Here is a 20243-nt window from a genome sequence, read left to right on the forward strand (position 1 = left end):
TGAAAACTATAAACTCATATCTTAAAACTCAAAGCTCTAAACTTGAAGATTCAATTTAATGTAACCGTGTAGCACCGATACCGTCTACTCTTGCATATTCAGTGTGAAACATTGCTTCACTCATCACCTAAAGTTTGGTGTGTTTGGTATAAAGTTGCCCACTATATATATGCCATGGGTGCCACTGTGGGCTGGGTTCGGAAGTAAAAAAAAGGAAATAGTTTCCATTTTGCTCCACGCCGCTCCCTCGAGGAGCGTTGCCTTATTGTACCGGTGTTGGGCCGGGCTCCCTGTTATCCTTCTCAGTTCAGCCAAGAATGCAGCCGACTGGCATACGGGGGTGAGTGTGTGCATATGCGACGAAACGAAGGCAATGCCGTCTGAAGCCGGTTATGCATGAATAAGCAGGACGAAATACGAGCCACGGTCTGTGGAACCGAGAGCAATATATTGTACAGTACATGCATTTTACATCACAACTCTGCACGGAATCTGCCGAAATAGTTCTCAGGGGTAGTGTTTGACCAAGGTTTGGTGAAGGGTTGGTGAAAGAGGCTGGGGAATAGTTGAGAGTAGAATAGAAAATTAAGCTTTGCGATAAAGCACAACGCTGAATTGAATTTTGGAGTAGTTTGGAAAAGGTTAGGTCTCTTTTGCTAGTGACCTTTTCATTCACCTTCCTCGAGGGGAATCGGGACAAGATCTGTATCAGCAATTAGTTTCCTATGGCACAGTCGTACTCGGTCCCTCGTATGTGCGATTTCACCTTTTCAATTGAGGTATTCATTTCGTTGTTCTGTTTTTTTTTCCTATTTTTGTTCCAGCTCCAGCTTGGTAGCGGTATCAACGCTGCGTCCCGGAGCGTCCGAGCACGTAAAGAAGGAGTTCCGAGCGAAAGCCAAACAACTAAGCCGGCTCAGCGATCAGAACATTATGAAACTGATCGGTGCCTGCCTGAAGGACGAGCCAATTTGTATCGTTTTAGACTACAAATTCAGCACGGACCTGAATCAATTCCTGCAGGAGCACACGGCCGAAACCGGTTCGCTGGTGCAGCATAATTCGTTAAGGTAAGTTGGGCAACAAGAATAGGTTGATCGAAGTCATAGAGTGCATGAACACGAAGTTTAAAGTTCTATAATTAGGGTGAAAACATAACAATTCATGTAGACAGCATTTTAGAAATTCTATTTCTGAGGTGCAGTGAGATCAAAATATTGTAGAGAGAATTAATTCCCGAAAATATCAATGATTTTTATGTAAATATAGCTACAACAATAACTTTGGTTTGATTTTATCAAAGTTTGTTTGCTACAATCCAGATCTAGTTTGAAACAATTTTATTATGATTTGAATCTACGATATCCTGATTTGGAATAACCTCACTATGAGGCAACTATTTTTGGATTTGACGCTATTTTTCTGCATGTTGAAAATGACTGATCCAAATGCTTCACCCATCTGATACATTTTCATATCGACTTGTAATCAGAAAATTACCTGATTTTGAGTATTTATTCTCTGTTTCTATACGGTTCATCCAAAAATGCGCCTAAGGTCTGAGGACAGAGAGCCACGTGTTGCGTTTTAAATCGACCACGTGGCTCGCTCAATTCCCTTCGGGCATCGTATTTCTCTTGTACTCTCTCGTATATGAGCAAACTGTACCGGGTTGCCAGCATACATTTTATTATTTTGATGAGAAGTTTTATCACATTAAGGTGAAATGTAGCGTCATAAAATGCGCGCAAAATTTCATCCGCTTCAGTTGAACGAACCGTCGCACAAAGCATACCACGAAAAACGGACACATGGAAACAAGAACTTTTTACAATGATTGAGCGCAGTGGGCTTAGCTCTCGTTATATTGGCTTGTAAAAAAGACTGGACGTAATGGATTTTTGAATTCTTCACACTTTGAATATATCCTAATTCAATCGTTATTGTTAGTGATTACTCTTACACTAGAGCTATAAATCATGAGTAATTATGAGTGACTAACATGAGGTTATATGTATATGTATTGACCAACTGAATTGCTGAATGCGAAATGACGAACTGTCTGTTTCCTTTTGTGCGTCTTGTTTCAAGAATAAAAATCCATCTACTACAGGGCCGCTTTCACGTTTCAATGGGTCCGGGCTCAAGCAATATTTGTGTGAGAACCCCCGAGAACAAGTGATGAGAGCAAAAAAGGTCCCGGTTATATCATTTAATTTATTTTTTGGTCGATTGACCCGGGGCCTGTGTAAAAGCGGCCCTGATCTACTAACACTTGCACTCAAAGCATAGTTTGTGCAACCGGTATGATGAAATATTCACATACACAGCCGAAGAAATTTCAAACCAAGCCAAAGAGACCGACTTATGTGTGCAATCATAAAAAGCGGCACATTTTCTCGGACATCACTAGCTTGGGTTGTGAGAACTTAGATTGAAATGAACAAACTTTATAGTACCATAAACTACCATCAACTTTTTTCCGGAAGCGACTTTCGGAATTATATAGTCTAGAAATGTCTGTTTCAACGATAACGAACCGAAGACCAAACAGCCTCTGGCCTCCGGTGCCAGAAATCATCAAATAATAATTTCATAGATTACATTTTTAATACATTCCAATTATTACTAATAGTTCATCATACCATGCAGTTAAAATTGAATATAAAATTATTTCGTAGTTCTTTATTATTCAATCGATTTTGAAAGCAAAATCAAGCGTTGATTCATTGTATTCATAATAATTGAAAAACCAATGAATTCCAATAAGTTTTCCATGCTGACTGGCTCGAAGCTTACCCTCAATGTTTATCACTTTGTTTGTATATCATGTTAATGAACGATAATACTTGGCTTGTATTCATTTCATTCGGTAGCTTGCTACAATCTAAAATAATACCTGTTATACGATATCACACAGCCAGGCTTTATTGCTTCAGCAACATCAATGCATTGAACTCAACAGAATTTGACATTATTAGCATTATAAATGACAGTTACTTAGAAAATAAACAATTTCTTACAATACCCATTTTATTGTATTCAACTCGTTTCTATTTTAACACAAAACCCAATGCTGCATAAATTCGCGTCATAATTTTATATGTATTTTTGCTCACGATATAATGCCACCGTGCCCACCGTGCATTTCTCATACCACCTCAATACGAAACAGCAGCGCGCAAGCAATAAAAAAAATGCAAAAAAGTTTATATAAACTTTTTCAATTTTCGGTTGTTTTAGCTAAATTTTTATAATTTTGAGTTGCATTTTCAGATTCTTTGTGGAATTCTGCTACAAACACTACTTTTCAGTTCTAAAATCATCCCCGTGGGACGGAACAGTGACCGTTTATACATTTCAAAAACCAATTACGGCTCGGCAAAGCAAAATTTCAAAATTCTAAGAATACTTAGTTATGATAAATTTGATTTCTAAAACTTGAGTGTTTTTGGTTTTTCGAAAATCGGTCTAGTTTTTGAATAATTGATCAAAAACGCGATTTTCGCATTCCGCTACATTTCACCTTAATCTATCGTATGGGTTGGACATTACATGGATTCCAATGAACAATGAAAAAATATTCAACTTTCACAAAGATTGAATGTCTGTGTGTTTGGCAGCCTTGTCGAGCCAATTTTATTTCTCTCTCCTTTTTCAGAATGCTATCAGAAAACCAAAGCGTAAAAATGGTAGATGCATTGAAACTGACTTTGTTTCACAGAAAAATACAAGACTTTATTTTTTTCGCGATAACATATATGTTTTTATGTACTAGTCGCATGTAAACTAAATTATCTAGACTTTGTCACGGTAGTTTTATGATACAAGCCTTCAAAGCCGAGATATTCGATGAACAAGTAAAGGTATGCATTTCCGAGCGTTCCAATTTTCAGCAGTTCTTCAGTCAGAAAAAAATACAACACGACCGCCAAACTCAATGAATTATTCTGGAAATTTCACAGAATATAGAAAAACCCACCTGACAATGTCTTCGAAATTTAGTTGTGAATATTCTGTGAAATTTTCAGAATGAAATAAAATTGGCTCGACAAGGCTGCCAAACACACAGACATTAAATCTTTGTGAAAGTTGAATATTTTTCCATTGTTCATTGGAATCCATGTAATGTCCAACCCATACGATAGATTAATGTGATAAAACTTCTCATCAAAATAATAAAATGTATACTGGCAACCCGGTACAGTTTGCTCATATACGAGAGAGTACAAGGAAAAAACGATGCGCAAAGGGAATTGAGCGAGCCACGTGGTCGATTTGAAACTCAATACGTGGCCCTCTGTCTTCAGACCTTAATGGTATTCCTATAACTCAACATGCTAATTAAGTAGTAGTTGTCTGGTTCTGTGTAAACATTGTGGAACGTCTAACGAACTTCGAATCAGAGTTGCCAGGTTTGCTCATTTCTGAGAGAAACTGCACACATTTACTATCAGAAGAATTTTTGACAGACATCAGTTTATTTTTCGTGTTATTTCGATTCGATTCATCATAAATAATAGAGCGCTTGAATCTCGGAAGCTATTCGAAATCGCAGACTTTTTGTTCTTGTCCGAAGAAAATTGAAAATTATATCGGACGTCACTGTTTTGAATATGTATTTCGATGAAAATGTTATCACTACATAAACATTTATAGCAAACATAATTACATCATATGCAAAATACAACAAAGATGAACGAATGTTAAAAAGTGAAACAAAGATAAAAAGTTGAGATACTGTATCACTTAATTTGTAAAACACTGTAAAACTACGAAAAACTGAAAATGAAGAATGAATCAAGCGGAACAAAATCTCATAAAAGCATGACTATCCAGCGTTGTAAAATACATTACCTAGAGAAATCGTGTTAGAGATCGATTTTTTTTGTTTCGTATCATCAAAAATTTTCGATAAACTCAATCTATCACTCTTCGAATTATGGTGCACTGTATCGATTCAGTAGAAAATAGAGTATGAGTGTGTTCACAGTCTGTTCCGCAAGACAAGAGACGTTTTTGATCATTTCATTGGTATCCCAATTCACTTTACTTCAATGTTGTTCAAAACTCTGAAGAGAACTGTCGTTTATCCAAGTGAGCTCCGCGCAGGTGATTCGCTTTTGGACTTTTTATGTACATAATCATGCTGAAGAACTGAAGTCATCATATTCTGCACCAGGTTAAATTATTAAGAAGTAACAGTGTTTAAAGCTATCCCAAACATCGGAAAATACGAAAACGGAACACGACAAAGTGGGGCCATTAAATTGGAAACAAAAGGCTTTTGTATGAACGGTTATACGAAAATGTCGATTTGATTTGTTGCATAATGCCATCTCAGATATCTAAGAATATCCCTACTTGGTGCCTGCATGTAACCAAAAAGAAACTTTCACATAAGCTTCAACACGGTCAGGCAACGTTTACAAGAAACCAAGCAGCAGTACTGTTCCAGATCGAAACCTCTGCTTAACGCAACCCATGTGTTAAAATGCCTAAGCTGAACAAAAAAGCATGAGAATCGCGTTTGGCCGAAAAAGAATTCTCGATTTTTGGGCGTAGTTTTCAATGAAGCGTGCCTGATTGAGAAACAGTACCTATTTCGATCAGCGCGATCCGGTGAAAGTGAATGTTCTTGGGAGCTCAGAGTGGAATTTTGAAAGCATAAAATATTTCGCGTAGAATTTGAATTCAGCTAAAATGCTAGATTTTGCCACGTGGAGCTTAGGAAGTAGTTCGAGTGAAATTTTTAGACCTGATAAGAGATATCGGGTTTTTCAAGAGGACAATGCCCCCAAACATCGAAGCCGCCGTAGCCTTCTATGGAAAAAGAACATGACATCACTTTTATGGCATGGGCCTCTTAATCTTCCGACACAAATCCTTTTGCAAATATGTGGACCATCTCTCAAGTAACTAAAAGTTAGAGCAAAAAGGAATAATTTCTCGTCAGTGTTCGTTGCGCTAAAATTGATTTGGCCATTATGTTCCTGCAGATCTGGTCGAATTTCATATGTCAAATGTTACACCTGATATTGTTTTGAAAGTCTGGATGATATACCTTCTGTAGTGTTTTTTTCTGTAACACTAGAATTCTTCCCGAACCATTGTGAAGAATTTATAATCAATCGTTTATCCAATCTCGATATCCAGCGATTTGGAAGCATTCGTTTATGGTTCCTGTTCACACATAAAGGTAATAAACGGAATGTTGCATATTGTCGTGATATCAAAAATCTCTCGGCAGCATTTTAAATTTTGAAATTATCGTAAGTAGTGCTCTCCCTGAAAAAAAAAGTTGAGTAAGTAATGTCACAAATTGACAGACATAACTGGAAGACGTGTACACGAATAGAAATGATAATCGTTCGTATTAGTTGATTGTGTGAATTTGGCAACTTCTACTTCTTCACTTCCACAATTGTAACGTTGCATTTATACGAGAGATTGACTTATTGACATAAAATATTTTCTATTACACAAATAAATAACGAGGAACTAATGAAACTAAAAAAATAGCGACATACACAATTTTGATGTCGATTATTTCATTTCAGATTAACATATTTTAGTTGAAGAAACTATCAAAATGCTGTACAGCATTAATTTCTGGCATTCAGGGCCAAATTGTGGAATTCTCTACGATATTAAACACTGTTCAGAGAATTTTTCTCAAACGCGAAGCAGTTAAAAGCTGGCTTTATTCACACTCGTTTGGGCGAATTTTGCAATGCGGAAAGCACGCAAAGTTAATCAAATCATTCTACATTTGCATGGTTTTTTGCAAAGAAGCAATCTTTATAAATCTTTAGATAACATTCGGAGGTGTCCACTTTTCGTTGTATTTTGCTCCAAATCAAACGACCAGCAGCAGGATGACGCATTCGATCTTCTTTAAATACTGAACTGAATTCTTGATATTGGAACTGGAGCTGAGCTCTGGACCTGAACCAATCGGAATGATGCACTTGCTTTCCTTCCAGCTCAGTCTACAGCAAATATTTCTAACTTTTTATTCCTACCCAGGTACGTGAAAGGCATCATGAGCTTTCTTCTTTGATACTCGTTGACACCAATCATTTCAGAATAGTCTCATTTGGAATTATTCGTGATTATGTCATAAAGCTAAAAAAGTTATCATAATTTGATGATCATATTTCCGATGGCATGTAGCAAAAATTATGTTGATACGTTAGATACAACAAGATATATTCACGATCCAAAACTCACTCTTTCGGAGGGTAAATTTTGGAAAGGCGTATTTTCGTATTCACGACGAAATGGTCGTCCAAACATCATACAACAATGTTATAATTGTTTTTTTTTATTTGAGATTTACATAGTAGGAAAACTTCGTATATATCTTTGGAAATATATTATTATTATGTAATATAAGGCTACATTTCATCTGTACTTAAATCAGATGGAATCAAATTACTGTGAAATAAAAATGAAAAAATATAAAAGAATTTGGCTAAAGCAGCCCGTTTTTTTGTTCAAGCGACGCTTGATTTGTTCCAAGCAACCAAAACGCTAGCATCTGAAAAAAAGTGGACCTGTTGTTTAAAGGAGACGAATTTTTTTTGACAATTTGAAAGTTTAGCATAAATTCCGCATGAACTTCCAAGGCAGGCTAAAAGTAAATTGCTACACACAAAAAGGTGGATGGGTAATGTCACAGACATAACTGGAAATCGTGAATACGGCATGCTTTTTTTTACACAACTGAATATCGATAATAACACGTACTGGTTGATTGATTTTGTGAATTTTGCAAACTTTTAATGCATCACTTGCATAATTGTAACAGTACAATTATGAGGCGAAAGACAAGAGAACAAAAAATACGGTGACTAGACCGATTAAATATAAAATACAATGTTCAAATTAATTCATAAATTAAAAAATCTACAACAAATCGTTTTCAGCCATCTAGGATTTCTAGATTTAAGTTGATATGGAATTGATATGCCATTAATTTCAATTACTTACTTGGTCGAATTCGTTTCGAAATTATAAATTATATAGCGATTTGAAAGAATATTTTCAAACCGAATTTCACCTTAATGCTCGTTCATACCAAACATTTTAGAAAACTTCAATTTTCAGTTATTTGTGATTGTTCCATACTACTGAAAATTTGACAATGCTGTGTTAAATACAACAAGAGATATTCGCAATTGAGTTCTACCCATTCTTGTAAAGGGTAAATTTTGAAAAGGCGGGTATTCACGACAAAAAGACCTGCAGTTTATGGTTGCTTTACAGCACTTTTGTTCAAATTTCGAGATTGCAGAATGGGATGGTTGCATTTCGAACGAAATCTCGAATCATCCCCATCAATACCCGCAGAGACACGGAATCAGCACATTTCTACCATGGAAAACCCCCTTGTAATGACGACAGCTGACCCAATCGGGCGAAAAGATTACGTTGCCCCTACGCTTTTTAGGCCACAGAGGCAAGTCGCTTGCCAAACAATGTCCTATTTCGCGAACTTGTCAGCAAGCATGAACTTGAGCCTTTCGGCACATCCGCACGCCCAGTCGCAATGCTAAACGTTTGGCCGAGAAACTGCTTTAAGCCGAATTTGACACACTTTTTGGACACGAAGCGCTACTTCATGTGCCTGTTCCTATGTGTGCTGGCTTTGCACGACCTGTATCCATCCCTGTTGAGAAAGTTCCGGGCCGTTTGAAAGTTGGCGGTTTAACTTCTGGAAACATCTCGAGGTTAACTTCAACGTACCTCAACACCTGGCTGCGCAGGTGAAGATCCCTGGATTCAGTTTCTACGTACATCCACTGATTCCTTTCCAAACTCATGGTTTCCTAACAGGTTTATTTTTGTTTCCGATTATAGAGGTTTTAACATTGTGGTCGTTCGCCTCTTCGGACCAGAAAAGTTTTCTGACCCTATGTGCGGGATTGGGAATCGAACCCAGGTGGGCAGCGTGAAAAGCATCGACTCACCCATCACGCTATACTCGTCCCCTAAAATCCTAACAGGTTATTTCGGCATGCGATCGACTACTTCGATCGAACTTGCACCAGTTGTTCTTTGTAGAAGTGTAGAATCAACCACTGTTAAAGACACCAGAGGCATGCTAGGGGCGCGTGGGGGTTGTATCAATTTACTTCTACACGATTACCAGCCGCGCTCTAATTTTAGGTCGAAACCTACCCAAACTCAACTAAAGTGCATCTCCGCATTTTTAGGTAACGAGTGATGACCTCAATATTTAGGTAAATGCAAAATAGCGTAGTAGATAACGACCTAATTTTGGGTAGCTCATATAAGAGCTCGACAATGAATAATTTGTTCTTTAAAAGTAAACTCATTTTTCAGTGTAGTGTAGGCCTTCAATTACTTGAAAAATTGGCTACTTAGAAAAAAAAACTATTCATGAGCAGTGTGTAAGCTGCATAATTCAATATTTTCAATGACTGAGGGGAAACATGTATTGGAGAAGCCAAATGAATGAAAAACTAACAGAAAAGATGATTTCTTGGAAAAAGATACAGGACTCGAACCTGCGTTCTTATGCACTCCGTGCATACGCGCTACTATTTCGCCACTCTAAAACGCCAGTGCGTATGCACGAAATGCATAAGAACGCAGGTTTGATTCCTGTCTCTGAGCGTATCTTTTTCCAATAAATCATCTTTTCTGTTAGTTTTTCATTCATTTGGCTTCTCCAATATATGTTTCTGCTCAGTCATTGCCAAGACTGAGCTTAGTTATGTCGGCTTTAACATAGGTCAAACCAACTAAACATTAAGAATTCGTGCATAATTCAAGCCAAGTCTAACTTTTATTTACTTGGGGTACATTCAAGCCACTAAGAGGGAACTCGGGGGGAACTTTCTAATCATTCTAGTCCGTCGTTTCTCAAAATGCCGCACATTGCTCAAGTTTCAATGATAACTTGTTAAAAGGGTGTAGCCGGGTTTCCATATAAAAACTGCCCCCAAACAAAACAAAAATTGATATACGCTGTTTGAAAGGGTTTATATTGGAGATGATTTTCCCAAAATTTTAACCCTTTAACTGCCATATTGGTGGAGTTTGGGTGGTTCTTCTGATTTTCTTTAGCAAAAAATTTGAATATTTAAGGAATATTTAAGGAATTATGGGGAACCTTTCTGATTTTTTCAGAATTTTTCAAAATGTATTTCATGTGAAAAAAAATGTTCAAAGTTTTCGATCTTTTTTTAATAGCACTTACAATTTTGGTACAACTCTAAATTATACATCAAAAATAAATCATTTATGAGTACATTACGCTGTATTTTTTTCAAATTTTACAAAAATGTGGACGGGTATAATATCAGACTTAATTCATTCGGAAAAGCATGCGTCTCCATCAAATTGTCATCATCCGATGGAGACGCATGGTAGTTAGTTCTAAAATCATATATCACATGTCCTTAGAATTAAATACCATGCGTTTCCATCTACAACTTGAGCTCAGGGCTTGAGTATTGACGTAATTAATAATGAAAAAAAATTATTCCTTATTTTATTTTTACACGCCCGCACGACTGGCTCGATTTACCAAGCAATGATGTAGGGAATACATTAGTGAACATGTGTGCCAGTGGACGGTTGTAATTCGTTTCTAACTTCAACATTTTGCGAGATAGTCTGGAGGTTTCGAGGTTAACTATTAGCAGTCCTAAGATATATTATAAACCAGATAGAAAACAAGTCGAAGCACCTGCAGCAAGTCCCGAAGACCCAAAAATAACGTATTAATTCCTAAAACGTTCCCGATTTTTTTCTATTTTTTATTGTTAAAGAGGTTTTTGAAAAAATTAAATAAAATGAAAATCAGAAGAACCACCCTAACTCCACCAATATGGCAGTAAAACGGGTAAAATTTTGGGAAAATCGTCTCCAATATAAACCCTTTCAAACAGCGTATATAAATTTTTGTTCTGTTTGGGGGCAGTTTTTACATGAAAATCCGGCTACACCCTTTGCATGTTTCACAATTTTTAATGAACAATTATCCTTGTTGAATGTTTGTTTTTGTAGCTATTGTGACAATCGTTTATTTTACTGCTTGTGAAACAACTCAAAAATTTAAATAGGTTATGTTACAAATCGGTTCTATAGCTGACTGAATATGTAATATGTTCATTTGAGCAGTTTCAGCTCAGCAAATATTACTGCTGTGAAACATATCAATCAAATAAACTTCTTGCTCGTTACATAAGTATAATGCGCTTTTACAATCGCATAATTGTAGCGTGAAAAACTCAGCAATACAATTCTAGAACAATATTTGCTACTTGGGTGATAACGTTACGATAAAAGAACTGATTACTGATTACTATAAATGATTATAGCTTAGTACACGAGGATGGTTTGTGTTAAATATTGACTCTTTCACGCATAAAAACCAGGTTTACATACAGGAAATGTCACTTGTACTCTACACTATGTGTTCATAATTAAACCATTGCTGCCTTTCATTAATCTTAGGCCGGGAATAAAAGTCATTTACCTTAGGTCATAAAATTTTACAGATGAACTACATAACTCTAAGTTTTCAAACGTGAACAAGAAGCCGGTTAAATCTTCATATAAGTTGCCTGACATGTTCAAAAAATGACGGATATCTACTCAGCTACAAGTGACTGTAAATATCTTTTAGATAAAGAAAAAACAACGTTGGGTCGTTAGGATGCCTATAAACTGTAAATAGTCAACCAAAGCGCCTTGGAAAAATTCATTACTCCTAACAAGATCCACTTCAACGCTCTACGTCTAATCTAGTAGGCTAAAAGAATTCATCCTGAAACCGCGCTTCGTTGCCGAATGCAATCCAACCCAGGCCATGGTGGATGGTTTCTTTCGGTTGAGAAGTTTTATTGCAGCCAAGAGAATTTCAATATTCCTTTCGACCGCCAACCAAACAGCGGCGTTCGTTCAGTGCACCTCACACAACAAATGAGCTGTTTCTGCGTGCACAACATCTTCTAGGCTGAAGCCTAAGTGAAAAAGGATAATATCATCCACAACGTATACATGCCAGACTTCACCTCCCTGTACGAGAGTTTATGGTTAAACGGGGCCTTAATGGTCGTTCCCCGTAGAAACGAAAGTACTTCCCACAAGCTCCTCGCTTGCTGCTAGAATGACAATGTAGGTTAAAACAAGAGTGCAATACGAGAATAATAACTCTACCATATTGTATTTGCCAGGCAATAGCGGTGTAACCAGCACCGTTTCTGGCAGCGTATGTGTGTGTGTGTGTTTATCCGGTTCAGACTCCAGTCTAGCAACGATGTGAACCATGAGCTTGACTCGCATTCAGCTCGAGTGTCGGGTTGTTCAGTTATATCCTGGTTGCTTAGTTTTGCATGTTGGTCGACCGAGGAAAAGGTTGCCTTTGAATACGCCAGCGGTGACTTAGATGCGAACGTTACATAATCTTAAGCCATTTGGGATGGAGAGTGTGGCAATGCTGTTATTCTACCTTTACAAACTCTCTTCCTGGTCGTTTCGTGCACCGAAACGTGATCTGGCCCGGTTACCTTAGGACTCGGTAGTGATATTCTCTACTACTGGCTCGACTCCTTCTCTATGTAGGTCGAACGAACTCATGGAGCACGGCTTTGAATAACAATTTCCTGACTGTGTCGCCAGTCAGAGCAAAGAATATAGGGTTAGCAATAAAATTAGGTTTATAAATTCTCTGGATTCCTGTTAACTATTTAAAGTAATTTACGGCAGTGGAGAAGACCTCCCGAGGCGAGAAAAGTGGAACAATCGAGATAGTGTAATCACATTTGTGCATCCAGCAAATGCGGATTGCTTTCACTTTCAACGCCTCTAGTGTGGCGTTTTTTGCACTGCAATATAACACAAAAGTTTGACCAGTTATTGTTATTGTTAGCAACTCAATTTTAATTTTCACAGCAAACACAACGGGCTTCAAGCGGTCTTCATCCGTTCCGAGTCGCTTGTGACACTAACCTAGACTGATGTCGTTAATGATTCCAGGGTTCAACACTGGACTTTGTTTCAGATCCTAGCAAAGATAGCACACAGACAATACAGCAAACACCATTATTTCTAATTCAATTTTCATTGTATGTTTTTTTCTTTCTTTATTTCTGTCCCCGCAGCTACGGATGTTTAATTTACATCGCAACACAAATAGCCTCCGGTATGAAGTATCTAGAGCAAATGAATGTAGTGCATCGTGATTTAGCAGCTAGGTAAGTGCAATTGCATTTGAAATTGTGTACAGCGGTTGGTGTTTTCTACTTTATCTGTACGTTTTTCACCCGCTGAGTCTTCGCAAAAGGCTGGCAGGTGCCATCAGGACGGATTGTGGCGCTTGTTTCTGGTAAACAAACCTTATAACCCAATAGAAAATAGAAATGAACGATGGTTCGTTTGGAGAAAAACGGAACACTGTTACCTGGTGTACATTGTTTACATTAACGAAGGAAATTTATGTACTTAACGTCGATTTTGCAGTTTTCCTGAGTACCAATATAGAAGCAATGTTTGAGAAATACTTTTAATTTGTTCTAATAACCGTCATTTGATCAAGTATTTTTTGATTAATGCATTTGTTCTTGTAAAATCAATTTTATTAAAAATATTCTATTATTATATTATTAAGGGCTAAGGACAGTAGGTCGTGTATAATAACGTGGCTCGCTCTGCGTATTACGTTTCCCTCCATACTCCTCTCGCAAATGTGCAAAATGACTCCGATGTGGCCGGGTGCCAAGAAAGTTTTGATATTTTTGGTTACAAGTTTGACTACATCACATAAAATCCAATAAAGCTACCGCTTATTTGGCAGACTTGCAGAGCCGATTCAATTTCTCCCTCATGTTCCGTTACGTTACCAGGGATCAAGAGCAGTAAGAATAGCGAGTCTACAAAAATCGACTTACCTTCACAAAAATAACATTCACTTCATTTTGATCGCGACAACATATATGTTTTTATGCACTAATCTAGACCTTGTCATGATAGATTTTCGATCCATGCTTTTGAAGGATATTCAATGAACAAGTTGAAAGACGGCGTTTTCAGCTATGCAATTCTTCCTTCAGAAAAAAAAACTTTCCCGACCGCTCATTCTGAAATTTTCACAGAATAATCTAAACTAATTTTCTAAGCGATTGTCAGGATTTCTTTATATTCATCACCGTTTCTGAGAATATCAAATTTGAAGCGTGAGAATAGCCCTCTAATAGCCCTAAAACACACTAGCTTCAGCCCTTAATGGGATTCGTCTTCGATTCATTAGTGCATTACCATTATCAGTTGCTAGTTCAAATTAAACCACAAAGCTGACAAGAATACATAATAATGGCTGAAGGAAAAATTCGATCTTCTAATACAAAACAGTTATTCTGAATTATAAAAAAGTGGATGGGTGATGTCAGAGACATAACTGGATGACGTGAATCCGAATAAAACTAACACGTTTTTTCACATTTCTGAATATCTAAATCGTTCTCATAAGTTGATATATTGATATATTCATTCCGTTAATTCCACAATTGTAACGATGCACCGTTACACGACGAATTCACGACACACTCATTTCATCACACACATTCTTAAGACAGGGCAAAAGAAAGTAAAGAATTGTTCGCTTGCAGAAGTACACACGATACAAATTACAATGATTTCAATGGAAGAAAATATCAAAACGTTCTTAACTAAATACTAAATATTAATATTAAAAGTCAGCTGCGCAGGATAGAATTAATTAAAAGTGTCAATTTTTAATTATTATACTTGCCCAATTGGTAACGCGAGAATACCGCTCTCAGCATCAAAATCGTCGCCCGAGCCTGAAATAGGCAAGCAAGCGCCATAAGTTTTTGCCTTTCTCATATAGAAAGGTTATGCAATCACTGTAAAAACCGACTTTTGAACCGAGGCCCGGAGGGCCGAGTGTCATATACCATTCGACTCAGTTCGTCGAGTACGCAAAATGTCTGTATGTGTATGTGCGTATTTTTGTATGTAACGTTTTTTTGCACTAACTTTTCTCGGAGATGGCAGAACCGAATTTCAAAAACTTAGATTCAAATGAAAGGTCTTATGGTCCCATGCAAAATTCCTGAATATTTTTTGAATCCGACTTCCGGTTCCGGTATTATGGGGTAAAATGTGCAAAAAAATGTGAAAATAAGTGCACTAACTTTTCTCAGAGATGGCTGAACCGATTTTCACAAACTTGGGTTCAAATGAAAGGTCTTATAGCCCCATACGAAATTCCTGAATATTGTTTAGATCCAACTTCCGGTTCCGTAGTTATGGGGTAAAATGTGCAAAAAAATGAAAATATGTTTTCTAGTTTTTCTTATAGATGGCGCGACCGATTTTCATAAACTTAGGTTCAAATGAAAGATCCTGTGGTCCCATACATAATTCCTGAAATTCATCTGGATCCGACTTCCGGATCCGGAAATAAAAGGTAAAGTGTGTTAAAAATTGTGTACCATAATTGAAAAGGGCGAAAACCGTAAAAAGTTTTCTAAATCGACCTCAAATCTTCTTCAATTAATAGTTTTTATCAGTAGACTGTCAAACAAACCGGTTTGAGTTATTCTTTTTAGGAATCGAAGAAAATTATTTTGAAGAATACCACAGTATTATATATGATGGTATGATTGATATGAGAAAGGCATCATTACACCACTAGGTGGATTAAAACAGGTTTTTTGTAGTATTCGATGACACAAAACAGTTTATAAAACTATAATTTTGAGTTATTTGTGATTATTTCATACTACTGAAAATTTTATCATAAATTGCTGATCATATTTCCGAAAAAATAGAGAGAAAATTATGTTGTTTGGTTAAGTACAACAATTTCAATTTATTTCAATTTATTTATTTGAATCAACAGACATAATTTAGTCTAAATGATTATTTCTTAGTATATTTAAAAAATTATATCGTATGGCATGGTGTGGCAGATGGAAATCAAATCCCGATGAAACTCTGTTGAAGAACCGCTGCATTCCTGTAATAGCAGCGTTAGTTCCATAATTAGTGCGACGAAATGGGCAATCGATCCTATCAGTTAAAATATCAGATATTGTCATTGCTCGTGATAAATCATGTCGAACATGCAGTGTTTCAATTCCAATTAACATCGCTCGACTTTCATAACTCGGGAGCTGTTGTGGATTATTCCAAGGCAACCGGCGCAGTGCAAAACGAATAAATCTGCGTTGTATCGATTCGATCCGATTGACACCGTTGAGGTACCACTGAGCAATATTCAAGAATAGAGCGAACCAGCGAACAGTAAACAGTTTTCAGGCAGTAAATATCATTGAAATTTTTTTTATCCGTATTACAAATCCCAAGCATCGGGAAGCTTTTTCAACTATGTAGCTAACATGTTGCTTAAACGTCAGTTGCTCATCGAGGAAAATACCAAGATCTTTCACACATGTCGTCCTTTCAATTGAAGTGTCACCAATGCAGTATTCAAATCGAACAGGATTTTTCGTTCGTGTGAATGTTATGATCGAACAGCAAAAATTAACAGTTGGCGTTGCAGGAATACAGCATCATCTATTTTCCGGATTATGTTATACATTTTTAGATCATCAGCAAATGAAAGCCGCGGACCTTTCAGGACAAAATTCACATCGTTAAAGTTCAGCAAGAATATCAGTGGTCCTAGATGACTGCCTTGTGGAAGCGCCAAACTCATCAGATACACAATCACCGATTCTTACGGCAAGACGTCGATCGCTTAGGTACAATATAAGTACAATATACTGCTTACAATGGTTGAAAATTGGCTCAAGAACGATCATTTCAAAAAGCTTTGGAATGGCGCTGAGAAATGCAATCCCACGGTAGTTGTCAACAAGTTTTTTATTCCCTTTTTTATGAACTGGAAACATAAAAGAGAACTTCCACAGATCGGGAAATATTTCGGCAGTTTGCGATTTGAGGAACAAAGACTTAAGAGGTGCTGCTAAACTAGCAAAGCATTTTCGCAGAACAATCGCCGGTATACCATCTGGCCCTAAAGAGGTGCTAGCCTTTGTTTTACTGATTGCCAACAGAACAGTGTTTTCGTCCAAATTGATCGCATTCAAGGACTGATATAGAAATGGCACATTTTGCACCGCAAGGGATACTTGATGCGGTAACAATTTTTCATCAGAAAAAGCACTAGCAAACTTCTGGGAAAATAACTGACAAATCTCCTGCGAACTTGAACCTGTGAATTCTCCGTAACGCATTGACGAAGGTAGCTCAGATTCTCTCCTTTGCTCGTTGACATAGCTCCAGATTTTTTTGGGATCCGACTTTAGTTTACGTTGTACCTTCCGTAAATAATTATCGTGCAACGCTTCACGGCCCTCTTGTACGTTTGGTTTATCTGCACATAATTTTGCCGTAAGACAAATCCTCCATGCTTAGAGTATTGCTTCAATTTGATTTCCGACTGGATCACTTAGGCACAAAGCGATCGACAACATAGACATAATGTTAGAAAAAGTCTGTACTGCAGCATTGACATCGTCATTGTTAAGAACTTCAGTCCAATTAATAGTAAAAAAAAAATTATTCATGCTATCATAATCAGCATAAATTATAGCTGACGGTGTTCGTACGTTGTATTTTCTGAATCAAGCACGATATGCAGCGGTGTATGGTGCCTAACAGATTTTACTAGAGGCGAAGGAGCTAGTACAATCTTGGGAGCTTTGTCGGAAATACTCGAAAAACAAAGATCAAGTAATCTATTGTTTTCGTTCCTGACGTGATTACATTGTCGCAACAAATTTACGCTATAACAATCCAATAAACTTGTGATACCGGCGTGAAAGGTGGATTCCTTGGGAGAGTCGAAATTTGTTCTAACGATTCATTGTGCGCGTTGATTACACTCAGTTACATTACAGTCGCGTGTCCGATCCGGTGGCAGGTAGATCACACAGAGAAATAGCTTATATCCAGTCATTTGAATTACTACCCACACATGCTCGACACAGTCGTCAGATGAATATTCCACCCGTTCAGCTTCTAAGCGACGGTGAACTGCAACAAGCACCTATAGCTTAAGCACTATTGCTAGAGTTACGATCCGTACGAAAAACATTATAACTCGATCCAAATACTTGCGCCGAGAATGTATTGTCATTGAGCCATGTTTCCGTGATAGCGATAATATCGTAACACTCGTCCGTACAAGCTAACAGGTAGCTATCAATGAGTGAGTTCATACCGCCGACATTCTGATAATAAATCTGAATGGATGAACGACGACACATTGAAGGGTGCGATGATGTACTGTAAGTGGAGATCGAGTCAATGCTTGAAATGCTCTGGATATGATCATACTTGCCAGTGGCGGCAATTTGGAAGCCCCTTCCTCATGTACCGCACACAGGACCGGGACGACTACTGACCGCTGGCTGGTGGGCTTCCATGATACCAATTTCGGTGCGTCCCAATTGATAATCCCTATCGACATGTGAGAGAGCCTTCGATCCATCCGACGAACATTCTGTTAAAATGACAGTAGACTGGCATTCGACATTTAACGGTGATGGGTTCACCGGTCCAGGGACACTATAAGTGACAAATCGCTCATTATTTTTTTGAAGACTTGAACAATACATAGACTTAAATGGCTGGGGGGCCTGGTGTCCCTCACAATCCAACGGCGGTTGTGTAATCATTTGAACATTCAGAACGCTGATGTTTTCAAATCGGTTGTCTTTTTGACGAGCTTTTTAACAACAGGCTGTGATTCGGGTAAACTCTTTTCAACAAGCGCTTTAACATCATCTTCAGAGACTTGAGGGGCAATACGGGAAAGGTAAATCCAAAACTTATCAGCTGCTTTTGGTACTGTTTCAAATGTTGCTGATAAGTTGTCTAATTGTCTCGTTCCTCCAATAAATATGAGCTTTTCCGCGAGAGAATAGTTGGACATTTCACGAGGACGTTTCTTGTGGGGGAAAGGCCAGCATTGTATCGACGATTGATTAGTTAACGTTTCCGATACTTTTTGAATTAGGTTATTGGTTTTACTTAGCTCATCCTGTACGTTTTTAAAGTAATTGTTAAAGCATTCCGAGATCGTGCGTGCAACATTTTCGACAACAGTAGGGGTTGCATCATGAGCCTTGATTTGGTTTACCGTAGCAATGCAGTCATCGCAAAACCAAAGCAAGTTGGTCTGCCCATTGACAAAGTCCAAATTAGAACGAACCCAGCCAAAACATTTCATATGAGCCACTCGCTCGCAATAGTTACATTTAACTATATTGAGATTTTTTATCGACGCTGAACAGTTGTAGCAACAGGCATCCATACCAAGGCTTGTTAGCAAAACGGGTCGACTGCGTGCGTGAGCAGTATACGTTTATAACAGCAGAAGCAACAACAACAACACAAGGCGCACGGCACAATAACTACTTGATCAACAACAAATTAGCAATTTTATTACTGATCTTCACACTTGTTCGAATACTGACTCTACTGTTAACACTTGTGCGACAGTAATGTGTACATTAAATCAATCCGAAAAATAAAAAAAAACACAAAATTTGTTCGCTGATACAACGAATAAACAACTTAAAACCAACAAGACATATTCACGATTAAATTCTACTCATTCTAGTACATGGTAAATTTTGAATTTTGAAGCGTCCCATAGTAAAGTAACAAAATCTGTAAACGTGTTTTACATCACTTTTACGCAGATATCTGTGTGTGTATGTAAGTATGTATGTGTGTATGTGACAAATAATGTCACTCGATTTTCTCAGAGATGGCTGAACCGATTTTCACAAACTCAGATTCAAATGAAAGGTGTTATGGTCTCATAGATCAAAGTTGAATTTTATTCCAATCCGACATCCGGTTCCGGAATTACAGGGTGATATGCGCCAAAAAAAATGAAAAAAAGTGTTTGAAAAGAACTGAGTTACTCGAACAAAATTGTTACTAACCGAAGTCTTCTTCGAAAAGCTTAAAGTCCGAAAAAGTAGCACCAACATGGAATAAACATTCACATTCATACTAAACAAATAAACGCTACTAGTGGAATCAAATGAGCGCTACTTCCAGTCAAAAGTCTATGTACTACCGACATTGGTGGTGCTGGTTAACAAACGAAAAAAATACCCGCTTTCGACCACAAAATTGCATCCTCCCCTCTTTGGACCTCTGTAAGTGGCTGATGCTGTTCCATCGTCCTCCGACCC

General features: G+C 37.6%; 1 protein-coding gene across 3 annotated transcripts in view; it reads left to right on the top strand.

Moving 5' to 3' along the window:
* The window catches only part of LOC131426972 (discoidin domain-containing receptor tyrosine kinase B), a 702887-nt gene that overhangs the window by 615489 nt on the left and 67155 nt on the right, over window positions 1-20243 (top strand). For all 3 annotated transcript variants that reach the window (XM_058589807.1, XM_058589806.1, XM_058589808.1), the window contains 2 exons: window positions 825-1070; window positions 13143-13235. In XM_058589807.1, coding sequence (XP_058445790.1) covers window positions 825-1070; window positions 13143-13235 — 339 coding nt within the window. The remainder of the gene's footprint in view (window positions 1-824; window positions 1071-13142; window positions 13236-20243) is intronic.

Source organism: Malaya genurostris, chromosome 2, assembly GCF_030247185.1.
Source record: "Malaya genurostris strain Urasoe2022 chromosome 2, Malgen_1.1, whole genome shotgun sequence".
Taxonomy (NCBI): Eukaryota; Metazoa; Arthropoda; class Insecta; order Diptera; family Culicidae; genus Malaya; species Malaya genurostris.